Source organism: Anomaloglossus baeobatrachus, chromosome 5 (assembly GCF_048569485.1).
Source record: "Anomaloglossus baeobatrachus isolate aAnoBae1 chromosome 5, aAnoBae1.hap1, whole genome shotgun sequence".
NCBI classification, from domain to species: Eukaryota; Metazoa; Chordata; class Amphibia; order Anura; family Aromobatidae; genus Anomaloglossus; species Anomaloglossus baeobatrachus.
Genome location: NC_134357.1, coordinates 530,930,415 through 530,956,947, shown reverse-complemented (window position 1 = coordinate 530,956,947; position 26,533 = coordinate 530,930,415). Strand labels below are relative to the sequence as shown.

The following is a 26,533-nucleotide window of genomic DNA, read 5'->3' as shown; positions in this document are numbered from 1 at the left end:
ATGAATAAAAAAGGGACCTTAACTGTCCTAAGTGTCAGATCAATTATGCTACAAAGTGTATTTTATTTTATTTCTTTTTGTTGGGGGTGGGGTGTGTGGTTTTTGAGAAAATTGAGTATTTAAAGTCAAAGTTCCCTTAGACTCAGTAATTTGTGTATTGTGGTATAGAAAAGTAAATCAGTTCCCAATGATAGTGAAAAACCTCCTATACATAGCACAGAAACTGTTAAAAAAGGATCATATCAATTGTTCCTACAAAGAAGGAATAAATAATAGATGTAAATAGTTGCTTGGAACATGAAGATGTTTATTATTTTAATATACATGAAAGATGTTTCTTCAGACATAAAGATTATAGATTTAAAGACACTAATGAATTGCAGATGAGAGATTGAGAGTTAGAAAAAAGATGGAGGATGAAATGTCGTATATTTTCTTGTCGAGGAGGGAGGGAGGGGATTTCAATACTTTAATCCATATAGTGAAGACATAAATATAAAACAATATAATGTATTTAATGCTAATGGTGTATTGCTTTTAAGATAACAGATGTTTATTAGTAACTGCATATACTGTATTTTAATTCTAGAGTAAGTTCTAACTTACTTTTCCTTTCACATTTACTCTTTTGTCGTTACTTTGCCTGTCTCGGTTATATTTCTTCTTGTACAGCTTGAAAAATATATGGTTTATCCCATGTGTGAGTTCTCTGGTGTCGAACAAGACCTGAATGATCTGCAAAACATTTTCCACATTCTGAACATGAAAATGGCTTCTCCCCTGTGTGAGTTCTCTGATGGACAACTAAAGCGGATTTGTGATTAAAACATTTTCCACATTCTGAACATGAATATGGTTTCTCCTCTGTGTGAATTTTCTTATGGACAACTAAATTTGATTTTGTATTAAAGCATTTCCCACATTCTGAACATGAAAATGGCTTTTCTCCTGTGTGAGTTCTCTGATGGATAACTAAATCTGATTTCTGAGTAAAACATTTCCCACAATCTAAACATAAAAATGGCTTCTCCCCTGTGTGAATTCTCTGGTGTCTAACAAGAGTTGATTTTTTTGCATAATAGTTCCCACATCCTGAACATGAATAACTCTTATCCCAGGTGTGATTTTTCTGATGGATAACTAAAGCTGATTTTACATTAAAACATTTCCCACATTCTGAACATGAATATGGTTTCTCCCCTGTGTGAACGCTCTCATGTGTAATAAGCTCTAATTTGTTGTTAAAATATTTCCCACACTCTGCACAAGAAAATCTTTTCTTTGTGTGAATTTTTTTATGAGTAAGAAAAGACATTTTGAGGGACAAACATTTGCTATATTCTACACTTGAAAATGGCTTATTTGCTGTAAGAGTAGCTTGATTTTTAATGCCTCTTTCGTGACTTTTATTTTTCTTAACAGTCTGTGAGGAATCAGAAGACAGAACCGGTTTAAAAGGTAGAGATGATAGATCTTTGCTGTGAAGGGATGATGGGATATATGGAGTAATGGCATTCACTTCAGTTATATCTTGTGTGATATCAAGGTCATCCGATTTAAAAATTGCAGATATCAGTTTTCGCTCTGATCTCCTGATACAGTCACCTGCTAAGAATAAAAAATAATATTGAATAAAATATTCCTTTATACTTTGTATAACATTTGTAAAATATCCATAGAAATTGCCAGTTATGTAGAATAAATACATTATTTACTGAGACAAAAACAATCTAACAATAGACCTCAGAGCAGGACCATGTAGAGCACAATGGCCCTGTTTATTGGTTCTGTCTCCCAAATACTGGAATAATAAGCTACAAAAACATTTTTCTGTATGTCAGAATGATACCAATAAAAACTTACTCGATCAGTAAATAAGTGTTGAAAAATGGCAACACAAAAAGGAAAACATTTTTTGTTTTTGCAAGATTCTGAATTTTTTTCATCATTTAAATAGAAACAAATATTAATGTTTGCTATTGATATAATCAGACCTATGTGAGTAATTGTCTCCAGCCATTTTTACAGCAAAAAGAACACCGTAAAAGCAAAACCCAAAACACAATGGCAGAATTAAATTTTTTCACCATTTCGTTCCACTTTATTTTCTCTTTTTTTTTGTTACATTATATGGTAAAAGGAATGGTATTGAAAAGTACAACTTGTCCCACAATAAAAAAAGCATTAACACATTGATGTTGCCAGAAAAAAAAAGTTGTCTCTTAGAAAAAGACAAGGAAAAAAGTGCAAAAATGAGAAAAATTATGTTCATCAAAGGGTTAACTTAATTTACTTTTGCAAGAGGAGATGTTTATTTTCTGGCCTCTCAGACTCCACAATGGCGGCTCCAGTATAAGTTCTTATATAATGGACATTTGTAGAATTCTTAGATAAAATATCTTTCACGCTCTTGAAGATAAAGGTCGAATATTTTTTTTACCTATTAATTACTGTCTTTTTTTTTTTTATATAACGACAGATATTAAAGAGGGACTCATCAGACAAGGAGGATTAGAGAACTCAGATTTCTTCGATATTTGCAGTAAGACGTTCTATTCAGTCTTCACCCCGACCTTTCGTTTTGGGGGGAACATTTCCCGCTCATGGATTATTTATTGTCAAATCTATAAAGACAGAATTATTTCCCTATAAAAACATTTTATTAATTGACTTTCAGAAGAAATTAAATTCTGGGATCAGATCTTGGATTTATCTTAACCCCTTCCTCATCGGGCTATTTTTTTTGTTTTCCTTTTTTCTCACCATTTTCCAAGAGCCATGACTTTATTACTTTTCCATCCCCATGTCAATATGACAGCTTGTTTATTGCGGGACAAGTTGTTGTTTTGAATAACACCAATCATTTTATCATCTGCTGCACTGGAAAGTGGGAAAAAAAACTCCAATTGCGTTGCAATTGCAAAAAAATAAAATAAGGGTAATTCCACAATTGTTGTTTTTTTTCCATTTACCTTTTTCACTATTCAGTTCACTGAAACTGAGAGGACGATATGATTCTCCAGGTAAGTATGATTATGTAGATACCAAACACGTGTAGTTTTTTTTATTTTATTCTGTCAGCAGGATTTTGCTATCTCATCTGAGAGCAGCATGATGTAGGCAAGAGATTCTGAATCCAACGGTGTATCACTCAGATTACTGGTTGCAGCCATTCTGACTCAATCTGAATTTTTAACTTTAGTCATGTAGCTGCGCCCAGGCAGCTGTCCCTACTCACACTAGGCTCTCAATAGAGATTGTATAGCGACAGTGAGGTGTCAAGCAGAGGAAGGATCGTTGCCGGACTGCTGTGCAGCTAGACCTAGCAATGAGAATCACCAAGTGATAAAGCCTTTAGCTTAAGTAAAAAAAACATGGAGCCTGATGAGAGGCACTGTTCTTTTTTTTTTTTTTTACCTCTAGAGCATGCTGGCTACTACAGCTTACGTAGCGAAACAAAACCTCCTGACAGATTCACTTTAAGTGTTGGAAAAAATACAGAGATCTGTAAAATAAAAAAAATATAGCTTTTGTTGCCATTTTCGAAGACCTATAACGTCTTTTTGGGTTCGGAGGTTGTGTAAGGGCCTATTTTTTTTACTGTTACTATTGTTGTTACTGATACCATTTTGGGGCATTTTGATCACCACTTACTGTATTTTTTTCAATGTTGTGGTGGCTAAAAAAGCGTAATTGTGGGGTTTTCATTTTTTTCTTGTTACACAGTTTGTCAATCAGATTGAATGATTTATTTTATATTTTATTTTTAGTGGGGGGGGATCTGAAGTTCTGTATTTCTTAAAACAATATTTTTAACTTTTTAGTGTATTTGAACCTGCGATCGTCTGATCTCATGTACTATGCATAGCAGTGCATAAGCAATGCTAAGCATAGTGAAAATCACAATCTCATATGAACGCCAGCTACTGGAAGGGGTATCGAAATGACAGGCACAGGATTGTTCAACCGACTCCCTCCCATCATGGCAACCCATCTGCGCCATGGGTACACAGATTGGTGCAAGGAATGATGCGCTCCGCTAACTGGCTGACCGAGACTGACTTCGGCAATTAGCAGGTTAACAGCTGCAGGAGGAGCACCGCTCTACCTGCGACTTTTAGAGGCAGATAGTGGCTTAAGCCCTTCACGACCAGTCGATTTTTCGGTTTCCTTTTTTTTTTTTCGCCATTCTTCCGAGACACGTAACTTTTTTTATTTTTCAGTCAATATGGTCATGTGAGGGCTCATTTTTTTGTGAAACGAGCTGTATTTTTAACTGGAACCATACATTTTACCATATAGTGTACTGGAAAACAGCAAAAAAAATTCCAAATGCAGAAAAATTGCAAAAAAAGTGCGATAGCACTATTGTTTTTGAGATATTTTATTCACTGTGTTCACTATATGGTAAAACGTGATGTGTGGGTGTGATGCCTGAGGTCAGTGCAAGTTCGTAGACACCAAACATGTATAGGTTTATAGGTTTCCTTTTATCTAAGGGGTTAAAAAAAACAGAAGTTTGTCCGAAAAAAGTGGTGCATGTTTTACGCCATATTCCGTGACCCATAGCGGTCTCATTTTTCGGGATCTATGTCTCAGTGACGGCTCATTTTTTGCGTCTCAGGCTAACGTTATTAATAATACCATTTTTGCGCAGATGCTAAGTTTTGATTTTATATTTTGATAGATCGGGCTTTTCTGAACGCGGCGATACCAAATATGTGTATATTTTTAATTTTTTTAATCCTTTAATTTTCAATGGGGCAAAAAGGGGGTGAATTGAACTTTTAAACTTTTTTTTACTTTTTTTTTTTTTATTTTACTAGTCCCCCTAGGGGACTATACGGATCAGCAATCTGATCGCTCTGCCATATCTGCTGATCCCAGCTACACAGCTATGAAGAGCAGATATGATCATTTCATGTCTCACCCAGCTCTGGGCCAGGTGAAAGTGAAAGTGAGTCATGTAAACTACAGGAGTCATCACATGACCCTGTGCTACCATCACAACAACCGTAAGTCACGTTATCACGTAACGTGACTTCCGGTATCGCCCGGTGAGTAAATGTTTACCGCCGATGCCATTATAATGGCGCTGTCACATATTGACAGCGCCATTTAAGGGGTTAAACGGCACGGGCAGATAACGATTCAGCTCGTGCCTGGCAGGCACACATCTCAGCTGTAAAAATCAGCTGCGATATGTGCCGATCACTGCAAGCTGCTGGCAGCAGACTGCGGGCAGTAACAATATGACCGCTAGGACGTAATATTACTGCTTGCGGTCGTTAAGGGGTTAATAATACAGCCATTATCCGACAAGAAAGATACGGGTCGATGTGCGACCCACATGAAAGTTAGGGGGCCAGCATATAACGTACCCGTATGTCATATCAGTAGGCGGATAAACAATGGGAAATAGTTGTGAATTCTGCTCATTTTCTTCTCTACATCCAATAAGAAAATATTTAAATTTATGGTTATTCTCAGGTTGCACCGTCCCCGGCTTTTATGAAGAAGATTGGAAATATTAAATATTCTAAATGTCTCAAGTGTTACTCAGAGGCGGCAGATCTATTGGGATGGCAGGCAATTAGGGATTTCTGTTAACTAGTTATTGCATTTGTTGCTGAGAGATTGAAAATTGATTTGTCATTCCTGTATATAATTATTTAAAAGTTATTAGCTGCAAGGGGAATTATTTTTAAGGAATAGATACCTTCTAAAAATATATTTTTGAACCAACAGGTTAAGCCAAGTTACACATCTAAATAAATTAATTGTAGGGATAAGTATAAGGAAAGAGTTTGGCAATATGGGAAAGAATTATTGTTTGAAGAGTTTTATCTTTTCTCTCTGCTCTGATTGGGTGGGTGTCGGGGATACAATTGAATAGAAAAAGGAAAAAGAAAAAAATAGATCATTGTATAATATTTCTTGTGTTAATGTGTCTACTGTCTATATTTGAACATATTAATAAAAAATTAATGGACAGGTGTCTCGTTATAAAAGTAAGAAGAACCACCATAAGGATTATAATTTTGTTCACATGATTTTCTAAGTCGTCCGCACATTCTATGTACGCTGTCATTAGGCTTTGTAGTTTAGAGATCTAGGAAGGTAAGGGTCAGCATCTTCTAATTCCACAGAGTAGGGAGCGTTCTCTGGGCTGTAAGCTCTGGCCGGAACATATCTCACTACACCAGAAGGACTTCCAATGCCCAAAGTAATGGGGGCAGTTTTGGTTAATAGGAGATTGATGACCGCTTGATTGTGATATGGCCGGACTACACCGCAGATAAAGCCGCCACAGACTGAGACTGAGAAGAATCTGTGACTTCTCTGCATTTAGTGGTTACTACTCACCTGGGTGAGTTACTACTCACCTGGGTGAGTTACTACTCACCTTTGGCGACAACCAAAACCAATATAAAAGACCTTGAAACAAAATTAGCCAAAATTGATAATCAAGGCAAGGTTCTGATGTTCCAGCAAAAGTTGAAAGATTCTATGGATGTGTATGAGAAAGACATTATAGATAAAAAAAGGAAGAAATTTCATCGTGATCAGACCGATTTCGATACTAAGTCGGCGTATAGATGGAAGCATAAAGGGAATCTGAGGCGTCCGACACGCTCTAGGAATTATGTCCCTCGGCAAACTGGCCAGACATCCACTGCTGGCAATAGTTCCAGTGATTTTTTGTCCTCGGTGGACAGCGACCCAGACGCCGGACCAGAAGAGGGGGCCGGCGGGGGCGTTCATTCACCGAGATACACCAGATCCAGGAATCGGGGACCCCAGCGTACCAACATGGGGAGGGCCAAGCGTCCTTAGAGATGGCTTCTGTCTCAGAGCCGGCTGGCCAGGTGAGTGATGATAAACTCCGGATTATTAATCTGACTGATTACACACTGACCTCACAGGAGACGTCTGTGTTGGAAAGAGGTCTCACCTTTTCTCCGACATGTGCATTGGACAAATTTACTCTGACCAAGGACCTCTTTTTGTTCTGCAGAAACCTTATTTTTCAGGTCCTGTATAATAAACCTACGGTTATTGACAATATGAGATCGGAGGAGCAGAATGCGTTTCAAGATCTTCTGGATCTACTACAAGAAAACGAGAGTGGCCCAGGTAAGCCTCGTTTCCCCTTTAAGAACAAATCCACTGCCAACCCCCCCCTTTCATTGGTACCAGCTGTCCGTATCTTTTTTGAACTTGTTAAAGCAGATATTTACAAATTGCAACTTTTTACACCAAGGGCCCCTAATCTCAGTCGGGCAGAGAAACTAGCTATTCAGAGCTTGAAAAATAATAAGAACTTCTTGGTGAAAGAGGCGGACAAGGGGGGGAATGTGGTGATTTGGCCAGTGGATTTATATTTGGAAGAGGCTAACCGACAGTTGAGTAATAAGGAGTTTTACTCCAGACTCCCATCTGATCCCACCCCCTTTTTTACATCTAAATTTCGACACCTATTGGATTTTGCCTGGCAATTGGGGATCATCACTGAGAGTGAGAAGAAGTATTTGTGGATCGAGCACCCGATTATTCCAACCTTTTATATGCTACCGAAGGTGCATAAATCCATAATTAAGCCACCTGGTCGACCTATTGTGGCAAGCATTGGTAGTTTATGCGAGAAAGCCAGTGTTTATGTAGATTTTTTTCTCCAACCACTGGTTAGTGCGTTGCCATCGTTCATTCAGGACTCTTCACATTTCATTCGGATTTGCCAAGATATTGTACTTCTTCCAGGTGACCTTTTGGTCACCTGTGATGTCGAATCCTTATATACCAATATCAGGCACAGGGTTGGTATGCATGCGGTCACACACTTTCTGGACCTCCAGGGTGGGTCTGACCGCATGCATGATTCATTTTTGATTGAATTGCTGGAGTTCATTCTCCAGCATAACTACTTTCTATTTGATAGAAAGTTCTATAGACAGATTTCTGGGGTGGCAATGGGCGCACGGTGCGCACCGGCTTTTGCCAACCTCTTTTTGGGGTGGTGGAAGTCCACTATTGTCTATTCATTACCCGCCTTCAGTACTCATGTCATGCATTGGCATCGTTACATTGATGAAGTCTTCTTTATGTGGCGGGGCTCTGAGGGGGATTGTGCGCAGTTTTTGACGTCTTTGAATAACAACAGGTTCAATATATTTTTGACCTCTACCATCTCTTCTTCTACAGTCACGTTTTTGGACCTGGAAGTGTCAACTAAGGGTAGTGCGCTCTCTACAAATTTGTATCGTAAGGCCACCTCCACAAACAGTCTTCTTCAATACCAGAGCTTTCATCCCCTGCACATTCGACAAGGTATTCCGACTGGCCAGTTTTTGCGTATTAGACGCAATTGTACTGATGATGACAATTATAAACAACAGGCTAAAAATCTCACTTCTAGATTTCTTGAACGTGGCTATCCCAGGAGCACCATCTCCAGAGCCCACCAACAGGCCAAGTCAGAGTCGCAATTGTCACTTATTACTCCAAAATGTCGGACGAATGATGCTCGCACTCGGTTCATCACTACGTACAATGACCAATGGGGTAAGATCAAAAACATTTTACAGAAGCATTGGGATATTTTGGTGGCGGACACTCAAACAGCACAGGTGGTTAGCCCTCATCCCTTGCTGACAGCCAGAAGAGCTCCTAATTTGAAGGACACTCTGGTTGTCAGCCATTTTTCTGGGATTTGCCACAAATTAAATCGGGGTATATCTCTTAGGGGATCCTTTCCATGTGGCAACTGCAGTATTTGCAGATACATGCATCCTGTGCCAAATATCTTTTGTCATCCACAGAACTCTTCAAAGCACCCTCTTAAGGCTTACATTAATTGTAAAACGAAGAATGTTATTTACGCCTTAATATGCCCATGTAACATGATTTATGTTGGTCAGACTTCCCAGGAGCTCAGGAAAAGAGCACAAAAACACCTTTCCACCATCAACCTGGCGGCTACTGATCAGGATAAAGGTAATCCTATAACTCCGGTGGCGGCACATTTTTTGGCACACCACCATGGGTCCTGCACAAATATTCGCATTTTGGGACTACAGAAGTTTGTGGGTAATGGGAGAGGTGGCTCATGCCATAAGTGGCTACTCCAAAATGAAGCAAAGTGGATATATAATTTAAATTCGGTAGCCCCGGATGGACTGAATGAAGATCTTCTGTTCACTGGTTTTTTGGGGTGATTGACCCCCCCGACCCCCCCTCCCACTTTTTCCTTATATTTTCCTTCTTCCTTTTGTAGATACCCTGACATTTGGTGTGCATCTTATGCAGGACTACCAACGGCGGATTGCGAAATTTTGATTCTCTTTCTACAAGACGTCTATCCTACCCTACACGGAAAATCTGGGAACATCTTGGACGTCCCTCTGCCCTTTGTGGACTTTCTGGCATTTGGTTGATATTCCACACAAGACTATCGTCTGTGGGCTATTTATTCATCTCATTCTATATGGAATATCTGGGGAATTCCTTGGACTCATTGTTCCCCCTGTGAAATTTCTGGGCCTTGCTTTATATCCCACACAAGACCACCGATTGTGGATTATGAAATCCGTATTTCTACTACGCAAAAAGATCTTTTTACTCTATACGGAGTATCTGTGGAACTTTCTTGACTCTAAGTGTATATTGGATATTACATATAAAAAACTTTTTTCCCTTTTTTTTTTTTCCTACTTTCCCTTCCATGGTTGCAAAATGAAAGGCCGGGAGTTGAATACTGATGATGATTTGTAAATTGTGCTATTTTGGCTTTCCATTTTTGTGGTAATTTGGTACAGTTTTTTCATATTCACTGTTATATCCCCTTTCCCCCCCCCCTTCCCCCACCCCTTTTTTTTTTTTTTCATTACTATCATTTTCTATTTACAGTTTTGTACATATTTCACTATTGCTCTCTTTTTCCATCTCACGTATTTTTCATATCCTTTTTGGTTACTTTTATTTCTTTTTGTATTAATTTAATTCTATTTTATTTTCAGTTTTATATTTATATTCATTTTCATTTTTCTTTATCTGTTTTTCTGTAATTTCTTTACTTCACTTTACCGTATACACTGTTGTCGGTTTGTCCCTCGGATATATATTTATATACTCCTTGTCTCACCACAATTATTGGGGGTGCTGTGGACTCTTAAAATTACATACAGGATTCCCTCTTCTTATTGCTGCTTCTTCGTGTACGTGTGATATTGCGCATGCGCAGTTCCCTGTTGATGACGCGCACCGATCTTTGACTTTCCGCGCATGCGCGGAATTTCCAAGATGGCGGCGCGCATCTATATGCATTACAGCCGCTGTAATATGCGCTCCCATATGGTCATGAATGGGTTCTACTGCCAGCCTCCACACAGGTGATTCTCATGATCTTCTAACTAATAGGCTTATATACCCTCTTTGTTGTAGGCTACGATGTACACACTTGCCCTGAGGAAGCCGCTGTGCGGCGATACGCGTGGGTCCCCCACGGTATTCTCTGTCCCCTGTGTACCTCCTTTGGCCTTGCTCATTTGCCTCGCTTACTTGCACATGGTATAGTTCTTTGCCATTATCTGGCTGCCACATTTTATATAGTGGTTGCCTGTGGATGGATAACTGCTTGCCTTACATGTGGTCTGGGAGGTGATACTGCTCCCCTGACATATATTGGTACTGTCTGCCGTCTATATATATATTTTCCTTTGGGATATGACTGTTTTTCATGGCCAGTGGGCACTGTTACTATATGGTTATATATATATCCTCTAAGCAGGTTTTTCTGATTGTGTACAAGCCAGTTGGCATTGTGCATTTATGTGAGATATTTCATCAGCCTTTATACAATTTTGCATGATTTATAGGTTATATGTATGACGTCTTCATTATCGCATATTATTGCTCATGCTGTGTACATGACGGGGGTCACAAGGGGTTTCAGGCCATGTTATCTTGTGTGTCACATTTTTTAGTGTTTTTATTCTTGCTGTTACAAAAAAGACTGCCTTTTATATATATATATATACTATTGTGGGTGTGCTCCCTGTTATATGTAGCTCTTTTCTTTATACATTACTCACCTGGGTAGTCACATGTAGGAATCTCCTCTTTACACCACTCATCATCACTCACATATGTCTCTGTAGTATTAATATGGATCAGATCTTCACCCTGAAACAAATATTGTAAAAGTCACAGAGGAATGGAGAAGTCACATCTATGATCAGCTCTAATCCTGCCATCTCCACCGTTCTCATTACACAAGTATAAAACATATAATACTGGAGGATAAAACAAGACTGAGCACAAGACCTTCACAGCCGTCTACACATCATAGGGAGATTTCATGACACCTTCTCTCCATCTACCTGATGATCCTGAGGAACATTGGGATCTTCTTGTTTACAGTCCTGTGGAAGAAGAGGATGGGGACATCTCTCTGGTGTTGTCCTCTCACTGGATAGAACTGGAGGAGACACATACAGGGACTGAATTCATTCTTTACATACATATAATTATAGGCCATGTGTATTTAGTCCTATTACCTGGTGATGTGAGGGGCTGGGGAACCTCCATCATGACGTCCTTGTACAGATCTTTGTGTTCTTCTAAATACTCCCACTCCTCCATGGAGAAATAGACAGTGACGTCCTGACATCTTATAGGAACCTGACACATACAATGATACCGTCATCACCCCGATCCCTTCATAGAGTTACTGTATAATGTCCCAGCAGTGTCACCTCTCCAGTCAGCAGCTCAATCATCTTGTAGGTGAGTTCTAGGATCTTCTGGTCATTGATGTCCTCATGTATCGGGGGATGAGGTGGAGGCCCCATGCTTGGGCTCAGGAGTCTTCCCCATCCCTCAGACACAGGGGCCTGACAGCGCTCACTAGAAGTCTTCTTCACTACTGTGTAATCCTGGTTATGGAGAGACACATTAATAAATCTCACTAAAGACATTTCCAGAGTCCTCACCTCTGCAGTTCTGTCTATTTCTTATTCCCATAGATAAGAATGATGTAATGTGAGGTCATCAGAATCTCTCACCTCTCCAGTAAGCCGGAAGAGGATCTCTAGGGTGAGGTGTAATATCCTCTCTACCATCTTGTCCCTGTCCCTATCCATCCTTGATGGGTTAATCAGGAAAATTCTCTTATATAGAAGAACTCCACTGACAGAATCTGATATTGTAGAGACCTGAATAGGAAGAAGATGACAATGCAACATCATAAACAATCCCATATAATAATACAATTACTGGAGATAAAGGGGTAAACGTATAAGGAGATATAATGTGTAGATGTTGTATTCTTAAATCATATTCACTGGAACATTAGTTGACATGGTCACAAAATCAGCCGGTGCAAATTACTGGCTATTGTGGTTTCTGCTTCAGCCACTGATTGGCTGTAGATATATGTGACCAGAAAAATTAGAGATTGGCCGGTAACCAAGCACTGGTGGTACACGAATAGTGAGGGATCATTAATGTGGGTAGTAATATTTTTACTATTTTCCAGTATTTCGTTTTTCCCCTTTATATCTACTAATAAATCCTATATATTTTAGGCCACACACACACACACACACACACACAACAATCAGTTTCTTCATCGGAGTCTGCAGCTGAATAAGTTACTCGTAGACTTATCTGACATATCGCTAATTATCATCTCATTTACCGACACTGGAATCAGCATTAGCAATACTACAGGAGATATTCATTACACGTGAGATGAGAAATAACTAGTGCTGGGGGGGATCCGGACTGTAAAAGTCCGGTTCTGCCGGAGGTTCAAAAGACCTCACACCTGGAATTCTCAGGTAACTCTGGGTAATGCTCTGGGTCTGGCCACCCAGATAATAATTAAAAAAAAAAAAATTCTTCTGGGGATGCTCACTCTACTTCAGGGGCTGTTCATTATCTTCATGCATATGCTCTGCTTCCCCCGCACACTGGCAGTCCTTGCGTCTGATTAATTTCAGTCAGACAGCGACCCCAGCCTGTGTGGCAGCATGTCTCACTGTTTTCAATCAGAGGCGCTGCCTGCATTTAGATTGGTGTAAAAATAAATAAATTAAAAAATTGGTGTAGGGTCTCCCCATATGATACCCAGCTATGATGAAGCATTTGGCTATAGGCTGCAGCCCCCAGCTGTGTGCTTATCTTGGATGTGCACCAAAATAAGAAGATCTGCATGCCATGGTTTAAAAATATTTAAATAATTAACAAAAATGGCATGAAGTCCCCCGAAATTTTGATACCCAGCCATGATAAAGCCGACAGCTGGGAGCTGGTATTCTCAGGCTGGGGAGGCCCATGGTCATTGCCCCCCCCCCCAGCCTAATAATAGCAGCCTGTGCTTGAAGTTCACAGCGGGCAGTCATATCCTGTGCCCGCGCACTGTCACTTCACATGTAGCAGAGCTGGAATCATTGTGGGACTTTGTGTGGATTACGTCAGACCTGGATGTTTTGGGGGTTAATAAAGGGGTGAAAGAAGTTATGGTTTTTTGCATTCTATTTAAAATAAAGGATTTTTTTGGTGTTTGTCTTTATTTCTTTTCACTAACAGATTAGTAATGGGCAAGTATCATAAATGCCTCTCATTCCTAATATAGGGCTTATTGGCAGTTGTGAGCTGTTGTTAACCCCTTATTACCCCAACTGCCACTGCACCAGGGCAATCGGGATGAGCCAGGTAAAGTTTCTGGATTGTTGTATCTAATGATTGTGACAATCCTAGGCGGCTGCAGGCTGCTAATTTTAGGCTGGGGGGACCGATAAGCATGGGGCTCCCCAGCTTGACAATACCAGCTCCAGCTGTCAGCTATTTCATGGTTGGGTATGAAAATGGGGGGGACCGTAAGCTATGTTTTTTTCATCATTTATTTAAATGTCTGACTGCAAACAGAGATGTAGGGACTCTTGGTGGGTGGGGGAAGCAGTGCATATGCATGAGGAATAATGAGCGTCCCAGGAAGTAGTGTTAGAGCTGCATGGGAGACTCAGTAAATATAAAGTGCTTGCTTCAATCCCGCTATCCCTTCTACCACCATTTTTAAAGTGCCCGATTCTGGTCTCTATAGACTTATATGGGTACCAGCCTTTAGCCAGATATCCGGGATAAATTCCGGGCCCGAACTGGGTTTTTCTTTTAAACACGGATGGACCCCTTCCCACCCGATCTCGGGGATCTGCGAGTCCACCCATCAGTAGAAAAAACTAATTCATGATGAGGATGACATAGTCATTATTTGCTGCCTCCCTATAAATATATTTGGACAGAGTCCATCACTGACTACATAGCCACCAGCCACTGCTATGAATGTTTCCCATCTTCCCAGGGCTGCACGGCCGGACGAGGAGTACGCACCCGCGTAGGTGTCATATGCTGTTTGGTTCTAAACTCACCGAGTGTCATTGCGACTTCTGACCCTGTTCACACTGCAGAATTTGACAAGTCACACTATGGTTTCCCTTGTGCTTTGGAGTTGCACAGTCAGACTCAGGCATCAACCAGTTGTGTGCTTATTAGTGATCAGTTTAGCAGAAGTTAATTCCTGCCAGATGGTAATGAGAATGCTTGCTAGCAAGGAATACTGACATTAACCCTCTCCTCGACAAAGAAAGAGAAACTACATTTACAGTGGGTACGGAAACTGTTCAAACACCTTTAAATTTTTCAATCTTTGTTTCATGGGAGAAGAGCCTTGGTGAGAGAGGTAAAGAACCCCAAGATCACTGTGGCTAAGCTCCAGAGATGCAGTAGGGAGATGGGAGAAAGTTCCACAAAGTCAACTATCACTGCAGCCCTCCACCAGTCAGGCCTTTATGGCAGAAGCCTCTTCTAAGTGCAAGACATATGAAAGCCCGCATAGAGTTTGCAAATAAAACACATGAGGACTCCCAGACTATGAGAAATAAGATTCTCTGGTCTGATGAGACGAAGATAGAACTTTTTGGTGATAATTCTAAGCGGTATGTGTGGAGAAAACCAGGCATTGCTCATCACCTGCCCAATACAATCCTAACAGTGAAACATGGTGGTGGCAACATCATGCTATGGGGGCGTTTTTCAGCTGCAGGGACAGGACAACTGGTTGCAATTGAAGGAAAGATGAATGCTGCCAAAGTACAGAGATATCCTGGAAGAAAACCTCTTCCAGAGAGCTGTCGACCTCAGACTTGGCCAAAGGTTCACCTTCCAACAAGACAATGACCCCAAGCACACAGCTAAAATAACAAAAGGAGTGACTTCAGAACAACCCTGTGACCATTATTGACTGGCTTAGCCAGAGCCCTGACCTAAACCCAATTGAGCATCTCTGCAGGGACCTGAAAATGGCTGTCCACCGACGTTTACCATCCAACCTGACGGAACTGGAGAGGATCTGCAAAGACGAATGGCAGGGGATCCCCAAATCCAGGTGTGGGAAAACTTGTTGCATCATTCCCAAGAGAATTCATGGCTGTACTAGCTCAAAGGGGTGCTTTTTCTCAATACTGAGAAAAGGGTCTAAATACTTATGACCATGTGATATTTCAGTTTTTCTTGTTTAATACATTTGCAAACAATTCTACATTTCTGTTTTTTTTTCTGGCAAAATGGGGTGCAGAGTGCACATTAATGAGAAACAAAATGAACTTTTATGAATTTTCCAAATGGCTGCAAAAAAACAAAGAGGGTCTTAAGACTCAAATGCATAAAAACAGCTGTGACACTAACTGGGAACTCTGCTCAGGACCTCCCCTAATGGGTGGATGCCTTAAATACATAGTGCCTCTCAGCCATAGGCTGAGAGGCATTTCCTGGAAATGGCATGCTGGCCTTTTAAGAGGAGGGTCGTGTGCATGCACTCTAAGCACACTCCCAGGAGACCTGGGCTGTGTGCACAGGCCCCGGGAGGGGACGGAGACAGCAGCACACGTGGATGGCCAGGGAGTGCAGGGGATGCAACTCAGCCGGGGCAGTGAGTAAGTTGTCTATCCTGGATATCCGCATCAATCTCAGGTTCCTAGAACGCTCCAGAGATGTAAAACCAAGAGAAGGGATCGCTGATCATAGCTTCTACCTTCCAGAAATCCATCATGCCATGATTTGCGGTTTTCGCTGCTTCTTCTGAGCGCATGGAGGTAGACCATGTGAATCTGGCAAAGCTTCGCCAGAAGTCTTGCTCACCTGATCAGTTTCTGTCCAGTGAAGCCAGGAAACTCCCAAGCCTAGGGTCCTTAGAAGAGGCTACCCTAAGTGAGAGCATTTCCTCTCCATCCAAATCCATATCTGTGTTCTCTGGCAGGAGCTGAGTTGGCCAATTTGGACTCCGGTTCCAAAAAGAACTTCATACAACAGGCCCTTGAGGATTAGTAGCAGATTCCCATCCAACGACTTCAAGCTCCCATAGCAGTGTTGTCTGTGCCTGCCTAGAAACCCTTTCTCTGAGGCTATCCTGTTTGTCACCAAGCAAGTTGAGCTTTGGGTAGGAGTGCTGCACTTGGAGAACATTGCCTTCTACATGCTTTCAGGGCTGTCACACCAACTGCAACTGGGTCTCCTGTGGCTTCAGATGCATGAGCCTGTTTTGGACTGGAGATCTGTAGATGTGCTCAAATGAGGTCAGTCATGTCATGATTATTGTCTCGTTTCTGTTTGTCCTCCATGACTGCCAGTGATGCCCTCAAATCTTCCAGGTCTGCCATCCACCTATTTGGCCTACGTGAACAAAAAGGAGGCTGAGACACTACCACATAGGCTGTATGATTGCCCTATCAACCTACTTCCTGGTTCCTCACTGAATGTACCCTCTTTCCCAGGTGGAGATCCAGGCCATGTCCGAGTACATCAAGGAGTTTCTGACAAGCAGATATAGCCAAATGTCCTCCTCATCGACCGGAGCCGAATTCTTCTCTGTAAAGAAAAAAGGATGGTTCACTATGGCCATGTATAGATTATAGAGGTCTCAACCAAATCACGGTCAAGAGTTCTTCAACTGCCTTTGACGACCGAGGTGCATACAATCTTAACTGTATATGGTCGGGAGGCAAATGGAAGACGGCCTTTAACAACTGTGACGGCCACTATGAGTATTGGGTAAAGCCATTCAGGCTAAGCAATGCTCCAGTAATCTTCCAGGATTTTGTAAACGATATCTTCCGATATCTTCTCTACTCATGCATGGTTGTGTCCCTGGACGACAATCTTGCATTCTCTTCCGATCAGCCAACACACAGGAGGCATGTTAGCCAGCTTCCACAGAGGCTGAGGGAGAATCATCTATATGCCAAATTCGAAAAGTGCCTCTTTGAATGGACTTCACTTCCCTACCTGGGTTACATAATATCTGAAACTGGTTTGAAGATTGATTTGGAGAAGGTGACGGCGGTTTTCAAGTGGCCTTGTCATGATGGAGTGAAGGAGATTCAGCAGTTCCTAGGTTTTGCCAATCATTATCGCCAATTCATCCAGCAATTTTAGCCCCAGATCCTCCTTATCACAGCCCTGACCTGCAAGGGAGCGAATCCTAAGATGTGTACTCCTGAAGTGGAGAGTGCATTTATCGCCCTCAAGCAGGCCTTTGCTTTGGCTCTGGTGCTGCATCGATTGGAGATTAACAAAAACAGTTCTTCTTGGAAGTGGATGCTTTGCCCTCTGGGGCTGGTGCGATCCTGAGGCAGAAGTCTGCTACCGGTAAGATGGTAACCTGTGCTTTGTTTTCCAGGGCCTTCTCGGCTTCTGAGTGCAATTACTCGACTGGCGACTGAGAACCGTTTGTGATCAAGATGGCTCTGGATGAGTGGTGATACCTACTGGAATGGGCAGTGCATCCTGTTGTCATTTACACCAACCACAAAAACTTGGACTACCAACAGTCAACTCAGAGATAGAATCCATGCCAAGCATTATGATTGCTGTTCTACATTTCCGTTTAGCCGAGAAGAACGTGAAGGCAGACGGTTTTATAGGTCTTTTCTGTCAGCTAACCAGAAGGAAGAGCCTCAACGCATTATGAGCCCTGCAAGATGCTCATGGCAGCTCCTGTGAGTGTGTCTTGGGTACCATCCAGAAAACAGTTTGTTGCCGACGCGAATAAGAAGTGTGTTGCACTAGGACCACGCCTATAAGCTTGCCGGTCACACTAGACAGAAGATGATTCTTCTCATTTTGAAGCATTACTGGTGGCCAACTTTGCGCAAGGATGTTATGGACTTTGTCTCGGTTTGTCCCTTGTGTGCCTGCAACAAGACTCCTAAGAAGCTTCCTGCTGGGTGACTACTACCCTTAGCGGTGCCGTTTGCTCCTGGCACCACAAATTTTTTATTTCATTACCTACCTGCCGAGGTCCGCTGGTTGCCCTGTTGTCTGGGTAGTAGTGGGCAGGTTCTCAAAAATGACCCATTTCACTGCTCTGTCTGGTTTGCCTTCTGCGCTGGCTGCAACTGTCTGCACCAAACTGTACCTGCCTGCATCTCTGCCTGTACCGGTATTCCTTACCCCTGGGGTCAGCTGTCACAATACCGTGTCTCCCTAAGTAGCACCTGGTGGCTACCTACCATCATAGGCCTATTTCCACCATCAGAGGCTCTAGTGAAGACGAGGTAATAGCTTAGTCACGTCTCTCAGGTTGAGCCGATGCTGCGGCCCAGTGGGTCCACTCCCAATCACCAGCGTGAGCATAACAGTGGGGACATATGTGGGCCTGGCTGTGGGGATATCATATATGGAAAACTGTGGAGAACATTATATTGGGATATATGGGGAACATTGTACTGTATTGTGGTCTGGGGGGGCGCATCATAATGTATAGGGAACTGTGGGGGACATTGATATACTGAGGGCTGTGGAGACATAATACTGTAAAGGGGACTGTGGTGACCATACTGTATTGCGACTGTAGAGGACATTATACTCTATAGAGTGCTGAGGGGATCATATTGTAAAAGGTTGTGGTGGACATCATACTGTTTATTGGAGGGCTGTGGAGGACATAATTCTGTATGGAAGGCTGTGGTGGACATCATAAAGTACACTAAGGGCTGTTGTAGATATCATGCAGGACGATCAGTTGGGATGACCATCATGCCATGTAGGGGGACAGTGTGGAGGGGGTACAGTTTGAGATGACAACGTTGTGGGCACTACGAAGGCATAATATGAAAAGGGGACACAGAATGTATATGGAAAGGAGCACCGAAATGGAGGCACAATATGGAGAGAGGTTAGCATGGCGACAGTGTGGAGATATAGCGAGTGTAAGGGAAAACAGTGGAGAGGGGACAGCCATGGTATAGGTCGTGGTTCAGAAGGGCGGACGGAGTGGCGATTACAGCTGATAATGGCAGACAGTGTGGAGGATATATACTATAAGAGGCTTATTTAGGACATAATATGGACAGATATTGTTATGCTGAGGGCATTTTAATAACACTCATATTTAAGGGCACTATTTGCAGGTATTTGAAAAATGTAACAATTCTACCCATCAGATGAGGAGGCGTTAAGGGTCCATTTAGCTTAAGTCTCTGACCCATGCCTTTACTTGGGGGTTGAGTGTTGTTCGAGTGGTCCCATTGACTTCGTCTGCCTAGGGCACCTTGGCCCTGCTGGACTGTAATGTTTTATCACATTAGATCTCATGCCTGATTCCCATGCAGATGCTTGAGGCATTTTTATTTCCAAAAACACTGCGGGCAGGGGTTATTTGAAACAAAGTCTTCATATACAGTGTTTTAGTTTTCACATTTATTATATGTTTTTTGTCCTCTGGGTATTATATTTATTCTGGCATTTTACTTTTAGGCTTCTGCATACCTCCCAACGTTTGAAGAAAGGAAAGAGGGCCAAAGTATGAGGCGCGCCGCGGCAAATTTTTGACCATGCCCCTAGCCACACCCATTTGGCTGTAAGGGTCATTCAGCAGATGCCCCGGACTATTCATTCATAGTGATAGCAGCCAGAATTTTATTATATTTCTATGTGTCCCTATATGACATGTTGCTTATTTGTGCCTATAAGGTCGTGATCACATGTTGCATAAATTCTGTTTTTTATTTCTGCCGCTGTTTGCACCAAACTACACAATAACGATCTTCTCTAATTATACCATTTTTGCTGCATTTTTCTGCCTTTCCTCCATTATTTAATGTGTTTTTGGTTCAGATGTGAATCTGCGTTTTTAAGTGTTTTTATTGTATAGAGAAGCTTTTTCCTGCATTTTTTTAAAGCTCCACATAGAAACCTGTAGAGAAAAAAAAACAAAACAAAATCGCAGAGTTCAGCGGCGTCTTCTCATGGAATCACATCCACTTTGCTTGGACAATTAAACACAGCAGAATAAATGTGCAAAAAAAAACAGCAGAAAAAAATGCAGCATTTACACTACATGTGAACATGGACTACATTTCCAAGCAAAGTGGATGAGACGTAATGAAATCTCCGCCCCTTTTGCGTCTAAAGACGCCGCTGAACTGTGTGGATTTGGTGTTTTTTTTCTTTATAAGCTTCAGGATTCACATCTGCACCAAACATGTATCAAATAAGGGAAACAATGCATAAAAAATACCGCAAACACGCAATAATCAGAGAAGAATGTTATCGCGTTTGTGGTGCGGACACCTGCAGCAAAAACGCAGCATTTACGCTACATGTGAACACGGCCTCAACAATACATTTTTGTTACATTTTTTTATGGGTTTTAATAAAGAAAAATAATAAAATTGCACCTTTTTTTTACGCCATTTACCGATCCCCATAAATAATCTGATCCCTGTGTTGTTCGGGTCGTTATGATTTCAGGGACACCAAATATGTCCATGTTATTCGCTGATTTGTGACGTTTATTATTTTATTAAAAAAATGTAATAAAATTACATTATTCTATTTTTTTATTATTATTTTTTGTAATTTTATTAGGAGAAAAAAAATCTCCTTTCCTATCCCTGTAGAATACAGGACACAAAGACACTGCTCTGTACAATGGAGCTCTGTGTCCTGTGTGAGAGGCTGCATTGTAGGTTCATTTATGTAAAATCCTCCCTCTGACATCATCATTCTTAGTGGCTCAACAGCTTAGATCAGCTAGAAAAGCAAGAGAGCTGCTGGACATGTTTGAAAATTGCTGGTTTGAATCCCAGGTGGTGACAAAAAAAAAAAAAATATTGTGTTTTTTTTCCTCATTTCTTTATAGTAGTATTATGGGAACAAATGAATCTGACTTTCCTTCACCTACAAAGAGATGCAGTATCTATCTATCTAGTCTGTATCTATCATATATCTATAAATCCATCCTTCCCTCCCTTCATCCATCCATCTTTGCAGCTGAATAATCTGCTTCTGGCTTCTCAACTGCAATATAAAGGTCAAGATTACCAAAACTTCATATGCTTTTCAATACAGGCAGTGGCTCAGTGGTAGAGCTGCTGCCTATGGAACAATGAGCTTCACAAGTTCAAGTCCCAGTTACCCCAATAATCCAGAGCCGATGAGAATTTAATTTATTCACTGCACTGAGGGGAGGAGCCAGAACATCAGCTGTGAGCCGCGGGACAGACCTGAAAAATCGGGGCAGTCCCGTAGAAACCGGGACGGGTGGGAGGTATGCTTCTGTATATAATAAGAAAATCACCAGGAAAAAATCAGCGGTTTGAATGTTACACAATAAAATTGTCAGGAACAATTTTTGTAAAACCATGGAGGAAGCATGAGACACGTGTGTTCTTTTTTTTATCAAATGTTAAACATTAGATAAAAAAAAAAAAAAGTACTCTTTTGGGCACCACAAGGTTCATGTGCGTCATGGATGGTATGGGAACAACTGCAACGATAATCCCGGCTGTATAATTATTTCCCTCTTCCGAAAGCAACCATACCATTTATGATTTAATCATTTTTAATAGGTTTTCAAAGTTTGTAAATAAAACAGTTATAACAAAAACAAAATAAAACAGATTGTACTGTATAGCATTACTTCATACTATATCAAACACAAATAATATAGACATATACAAAAGAAGAAACAAGCAAATAATAAAATTAGTAAAAACTATGACATACAGTCGGATTAAGAATTTTTATAGTATGCAATTTTCAAATATGTCAGGAGATACCGCATTTTTTCGGACTATAAGATGCACCGGACCATAAGACACACCCTGGTTTAGTGGAGGAAAATAAAATTTTAAGCAAAAATGTGGTCATGACACACTGTTATGGGGCGAGGATCTGCTGCTGACACTGTTATGGGGGTAATGTCCCCAAATTCTCTACTGAGGTACCCCATCCTGGTAATGACCCTCCTGCCTTGTATAGAATCATCATCCTTGTATATATATGGCTCTCATCCTGGTATGTGCCCACATCTAGGTATTGTATATGCCCCGTCCAGGTGTATGGCCACATCCTGATATGTGCTCCAATCCTGCTATATACTCCCTATCCTGATAAATACCCCCATACTAATATGTGCCCCAATCCTGCTATATACCCTCACCCTTGTATATGGCCCGCATCCTGCGGCACACAAAAAATAAACGTTTATACTCACTTTTCCTCATTCCACGCAGCATCGCTCGTCTTCCTGTCTGTGCCAGCAGCAGCGCCGCTGTCCTGTGTGGAGCCGTGCGCACAACGATGACATCATCGCTTTGCGCACCTCCCTCCACACACATCAGCAGGCTGGCAGACAGGAGGACATCACGATGCTGCAGGGATCGGTGGCCGGTGAGTATACTTATCCACTGCCCTCCGCGCTGATGATGATGCGCGGGGGGCAGTGAATATAGCCACGTATGATCACTCAAGGCTGTAGGAGCCAGGGATGATCACACTGTTTAGTAAGCGTGCATCCCCCCACCCATCCCCCAGGTTCAGGGCTGAGACATGATGGGCGTCGGGATGCAATGCATGTGAAAAGAGATTATGAACGGGCCCACGTGGTCATGGTAGGCGCTGCTACAGCCTGCTCCTGCTCCTGCCTTTGACGACCAGCTCCACCACCACCGCACCCCCCTTCCCTGCAGCCATCGGACTATAAGACGCATCTCCCACTTTCGCCCAAAATACGGTAGATGAAGTCAAACAATTTTCTTATCAAACTAATTCCATAAGTATCGTATTACGTTTATAACAGAATTAGAACTAGATTAGATTTAAAATTGTATGTGTAGTTGTTAATAAAGTTAGTCCATGGGTCCCATTTTTTATTAAATCTGTTCCAAGGGTTAATAATTAGAGCATTCTTCTCTGCGTAGAACCTACGAAGGGATATTTTTTCTATTATATCGTACATATTTGGAATTTAGTCGGATTTCCAATGTGCCGCCAGTTCGACTTCGGTAACTAGAAGGATATGAATTACGATGGCCCTGTATTGTATGTTTATCGCAACTGAATCTATCAATAAGAGACCTAATTGTGCGGTTAGCCTTAATTTTGAGTGTATTATGAGATTTATTATTTTAGACACTTTTTGCCAAAAGCTTCTGATTCTAGGACAGCTCCAAAAATTATGAACAATGTCACCTATTATATGTATCGCAACCTCTCCAGCATGTTGTTTTTTGGTTTGGGGATATTTTAGCTACTTTGTACGGTGTAAAATATTTTCTGGTATAAATCTTATAATAAGCTTCATGTAATGTAGCGCAGATATTGGATATGTATGTGTATTTAAGAGCTTTATCCCATTGGACTTGTGTGAATTCTACTTTCAACCATAGCTCCAATGCCCTTTGTGATTAGTGTCAAAAGCTCAGCAGATACCGATCGTGGGAGCTTAACCCAATGGTACCTGGAGGACTAAAAAGGGCCTGTGGGCTGCAACATATGAAAGTTCATTAGGCCGTGCTAGATGCAAAGTGTAAAAACCTCAGGTTGCCATGGAAACGATCAGGCCCTCGTAATAATGTCATACAAGCACCCATTGAACGGAATAAAGAGTCCTGCCTGCTAAACATTGGTCTCTATATCAATTGGGGTATTTAAAAGATTAAACAGGCCGTGGCAGTTCAGGAACGAATCCTGGATGTGAGAGACGGGACCAAGCAGTCATGTGAGCCGAGCTCTCGGTGGAATTCGCATGGGCATAACTCCTGTGCCCTGCTCGATTGTGTTGACCCATACGTACCCATACGTCAAAGGTCATGAAGGGGTTAAGAATAGGACTAAGCGAGTATTTATTAGCCAGTGGGGTGGATGGCACCAGACTGTTGGGGGCACCTTGTAGTACCATACTATGTGTAGCGAGGGGTGGGGATGGTACAATGGGAGCATTATACGGTGTGTGGTGAGATGGCGGTACTGGGGGAACATTGTACTGTGTGTGGGGGGGGGTGGCGGTACTGTGGGAACATCAGTCCACCCGTTCTCTACGCTCTGGAAGCGACTTTCGACTAACATCCACACTAATTCGAACCTCCCACTCCCGGATCCAAGACTTCTTCCGAGCTGCACCAACCCTCTGGAACGCTCTACCCCAAGAAGTTAGGACAAATCACAACTTACTCAGCTTCAGACGCACCCTAAAGACGCATCTTTTTAGGGCGGCCTATCACACTCCCTAATCAGATTCGATTCACATAGTCCCTCTACAACCTCTCACAACATAGCTCCACATCAAACTCCATGGCACCCAAAGGCATCTCAAGGCTCGGGCCCACTGGTCCAGGAAACCATTATCCAGCCCCATTTCCGTGAGATGGCTGGATTGTCATTGTAAATAAGCACTTGAACCTTGCCTCTCCCCCCATCTCATTGTAGATTGTAAGCTCTCACGAGCAGGGTTGTATTTTTTCCCCTCTAAATATTGTATTTCTATAACTGTTACTTGTATGTATATGATCCTCCTGAATTGTAAAGCGCTACGGAATATGTTGGCGCTATAGAAATAAAGATTATTATTATTATTATTATTAGTGTGGGGGGATGGTGGTACTGTGGGAACATTATACTGTGTGTGGGGGGATGACGGTACTGTGGGAACATTATACTGTGTGTGGGGGGATGACGGTTACTGTGGGAACAGTATACTGTGTGTGTGGGGGGGGTGGCGGTACAGTGGGAACATTATACTGTGGGGGATGGCGGTACGGTGGGAACATTATACTGTGTGGGGGGGGTGACGGTACTGTGGGAACATTACACTGTGTGTGTGGGGGTGACTGTACTGTGGTAACATTATACTGTGCATGGGGGGATGGCAGTACTGTGGGAATATTACACTGTGTGTGAGGGGGACTGGCAGCACTGTGGGGACATTATACTGTGTGGTGGGGATGGCGGTATTGTGGGAACATTATACTATGGGGGGATGGCGGTACTGTGGGAACATTATATTGTGTGGGGGGGTAGCGGTACTGTGGGGACATTTTTGCTATGTTTTGGGTCCAGTAAAAGGTCACTGTAGAGTGTGAGCAAAACGTGTTTCCATGTTTGCTTTCATAGTCATCTGTATCTATCAGAGGAAAAGGCAGAAAAAATGTGAAATTTTTATGAAGTGGTATCAGAAAAGCATCAAAATAGTCTGTGCTGAAGGGGTTAATGTCACCTGCCCCAGTAATGGGGACTCTCCACATACCTCCTCCTGCAGAGCCGCACACTGGATATATGGCTGCTCTGTGCTTACAGGACCTGTGATGATGTCACATGGAGGGGAGGAGTCAGGGATCACATGGTCAGCTCCTCAGTGTATGCAGGACTCTGCTGTGCTGGGTGTCATGGGGCTGGATGAGGGGAAGGTTATGTGTGGGTTCAGGAGGGATTTACAGTGTGGATGGAGCAGAGCCGTGTGTGTACGAGGTGTACGGAGCAGAGCCGTGTGTGTACGAGGTGTACGGAGCAGAGCCGTGTGTGTACGAGGTTTACGGAGCGGAGCCGTGTGTGTACGAGGTGTACGGAGCAGAGCCGAGTGTGTACGAGGTGTACGGAGCAGAGCCGAGTGTGTACGAGGTGTACGGAGAGGAGCCGCGTGTGTACGAGGTGTATTGAGCAGAGCCGTGTGTGTACGAGGTGTACGGAGCAGAGCCGTGTGTGTACGAGGTGTACGGAGCAGAGCCGTGTGTGTACGAGGTTTACGGAGCGGAGCCGTGTGTGTACGAGGTGTACGGAGCAGAGCCGAGTGTGTACGAGGTGTACGGAGCAGAGCCGCGTGTGTACGAGGTGTACGGAGCAGAGCCGCGTGTGTACGAGGTGTACGGAGCGGAGCCGCGTGTGTACGAGGTGTACGGAGCGGAGCCGCGTGTGTACGAGGTGTACGGAGCGGAGCCGCGTGTGTACGAGGTGTACGGAGCGGAGCCGCGTGTGTACGAGGTGTACGGAGCGGAGCCGCGTGTGTACGAGGTGTAGGGAGCGGAGCCGCGTGTGTACGAGGTGTAGGGAGCGGAGCCGCGTGTGTACGAGGTGTAGGGAGCGGAGCCGCGTGTGTACGAGGTGTAGGGAGCGGAGCCGCGTGTGTACGAGGTGTAGGGAGCGGAGCCGCGTGTGTACGAGGTGTAGGGAGCGGAGCCGCGTGTGTACGAGGTGTACG

At 42.6% G+C, this 26,533-nt stretch overlaps 2 protein-coding genes across 2 annotated transcripts in view; both read right to left on the bottom strand.

Moving 5' to 3' along the window:
* Positions 1–298: 298 nt before the first annotated feature.
* The window catches only part of LOC142312167 (uncharacterized), a 73,050-nt gene continuing 46,815 nt past the window's right edge, over positions 299–26,533 (bottom strand). Inside the window, exon 9 of the mRNA XM_075351070.1 lies at positions 299–1,279. Coding sequence (XP_075207185.1) covers positions 653–1,279 — 627 coding nt within the window. The 3' untranslated portion in view covers positions 299–652. The remainder of the gene's footprint in view (positions 1,280–26,533) is intronic.
* On the bottom strand, positions 9,621–25,628 carry LOC142310555 (gastrula zinc finger protein XlCGF66.1-like). The gene is made up of 5 exons (XM_075348075.1): positions 25,586–25,628; positions 12,063–12,212; positions 11,754–11,933; positions 11,556–11,679; positions 9,621–9,652 (listed from the first exon to the last, which is right to left on the bottom strand). The coding sequence occupies exons 2-5, from the start codon at positions 12,138–12,140 to the stop codon at positions 9,621–9,623; spliced, it is 414 nt and encodes a 137-aa protein (XP_075204190.1). The 5' UTR covers positions 12,141–12,212; positions 25,586–25,628.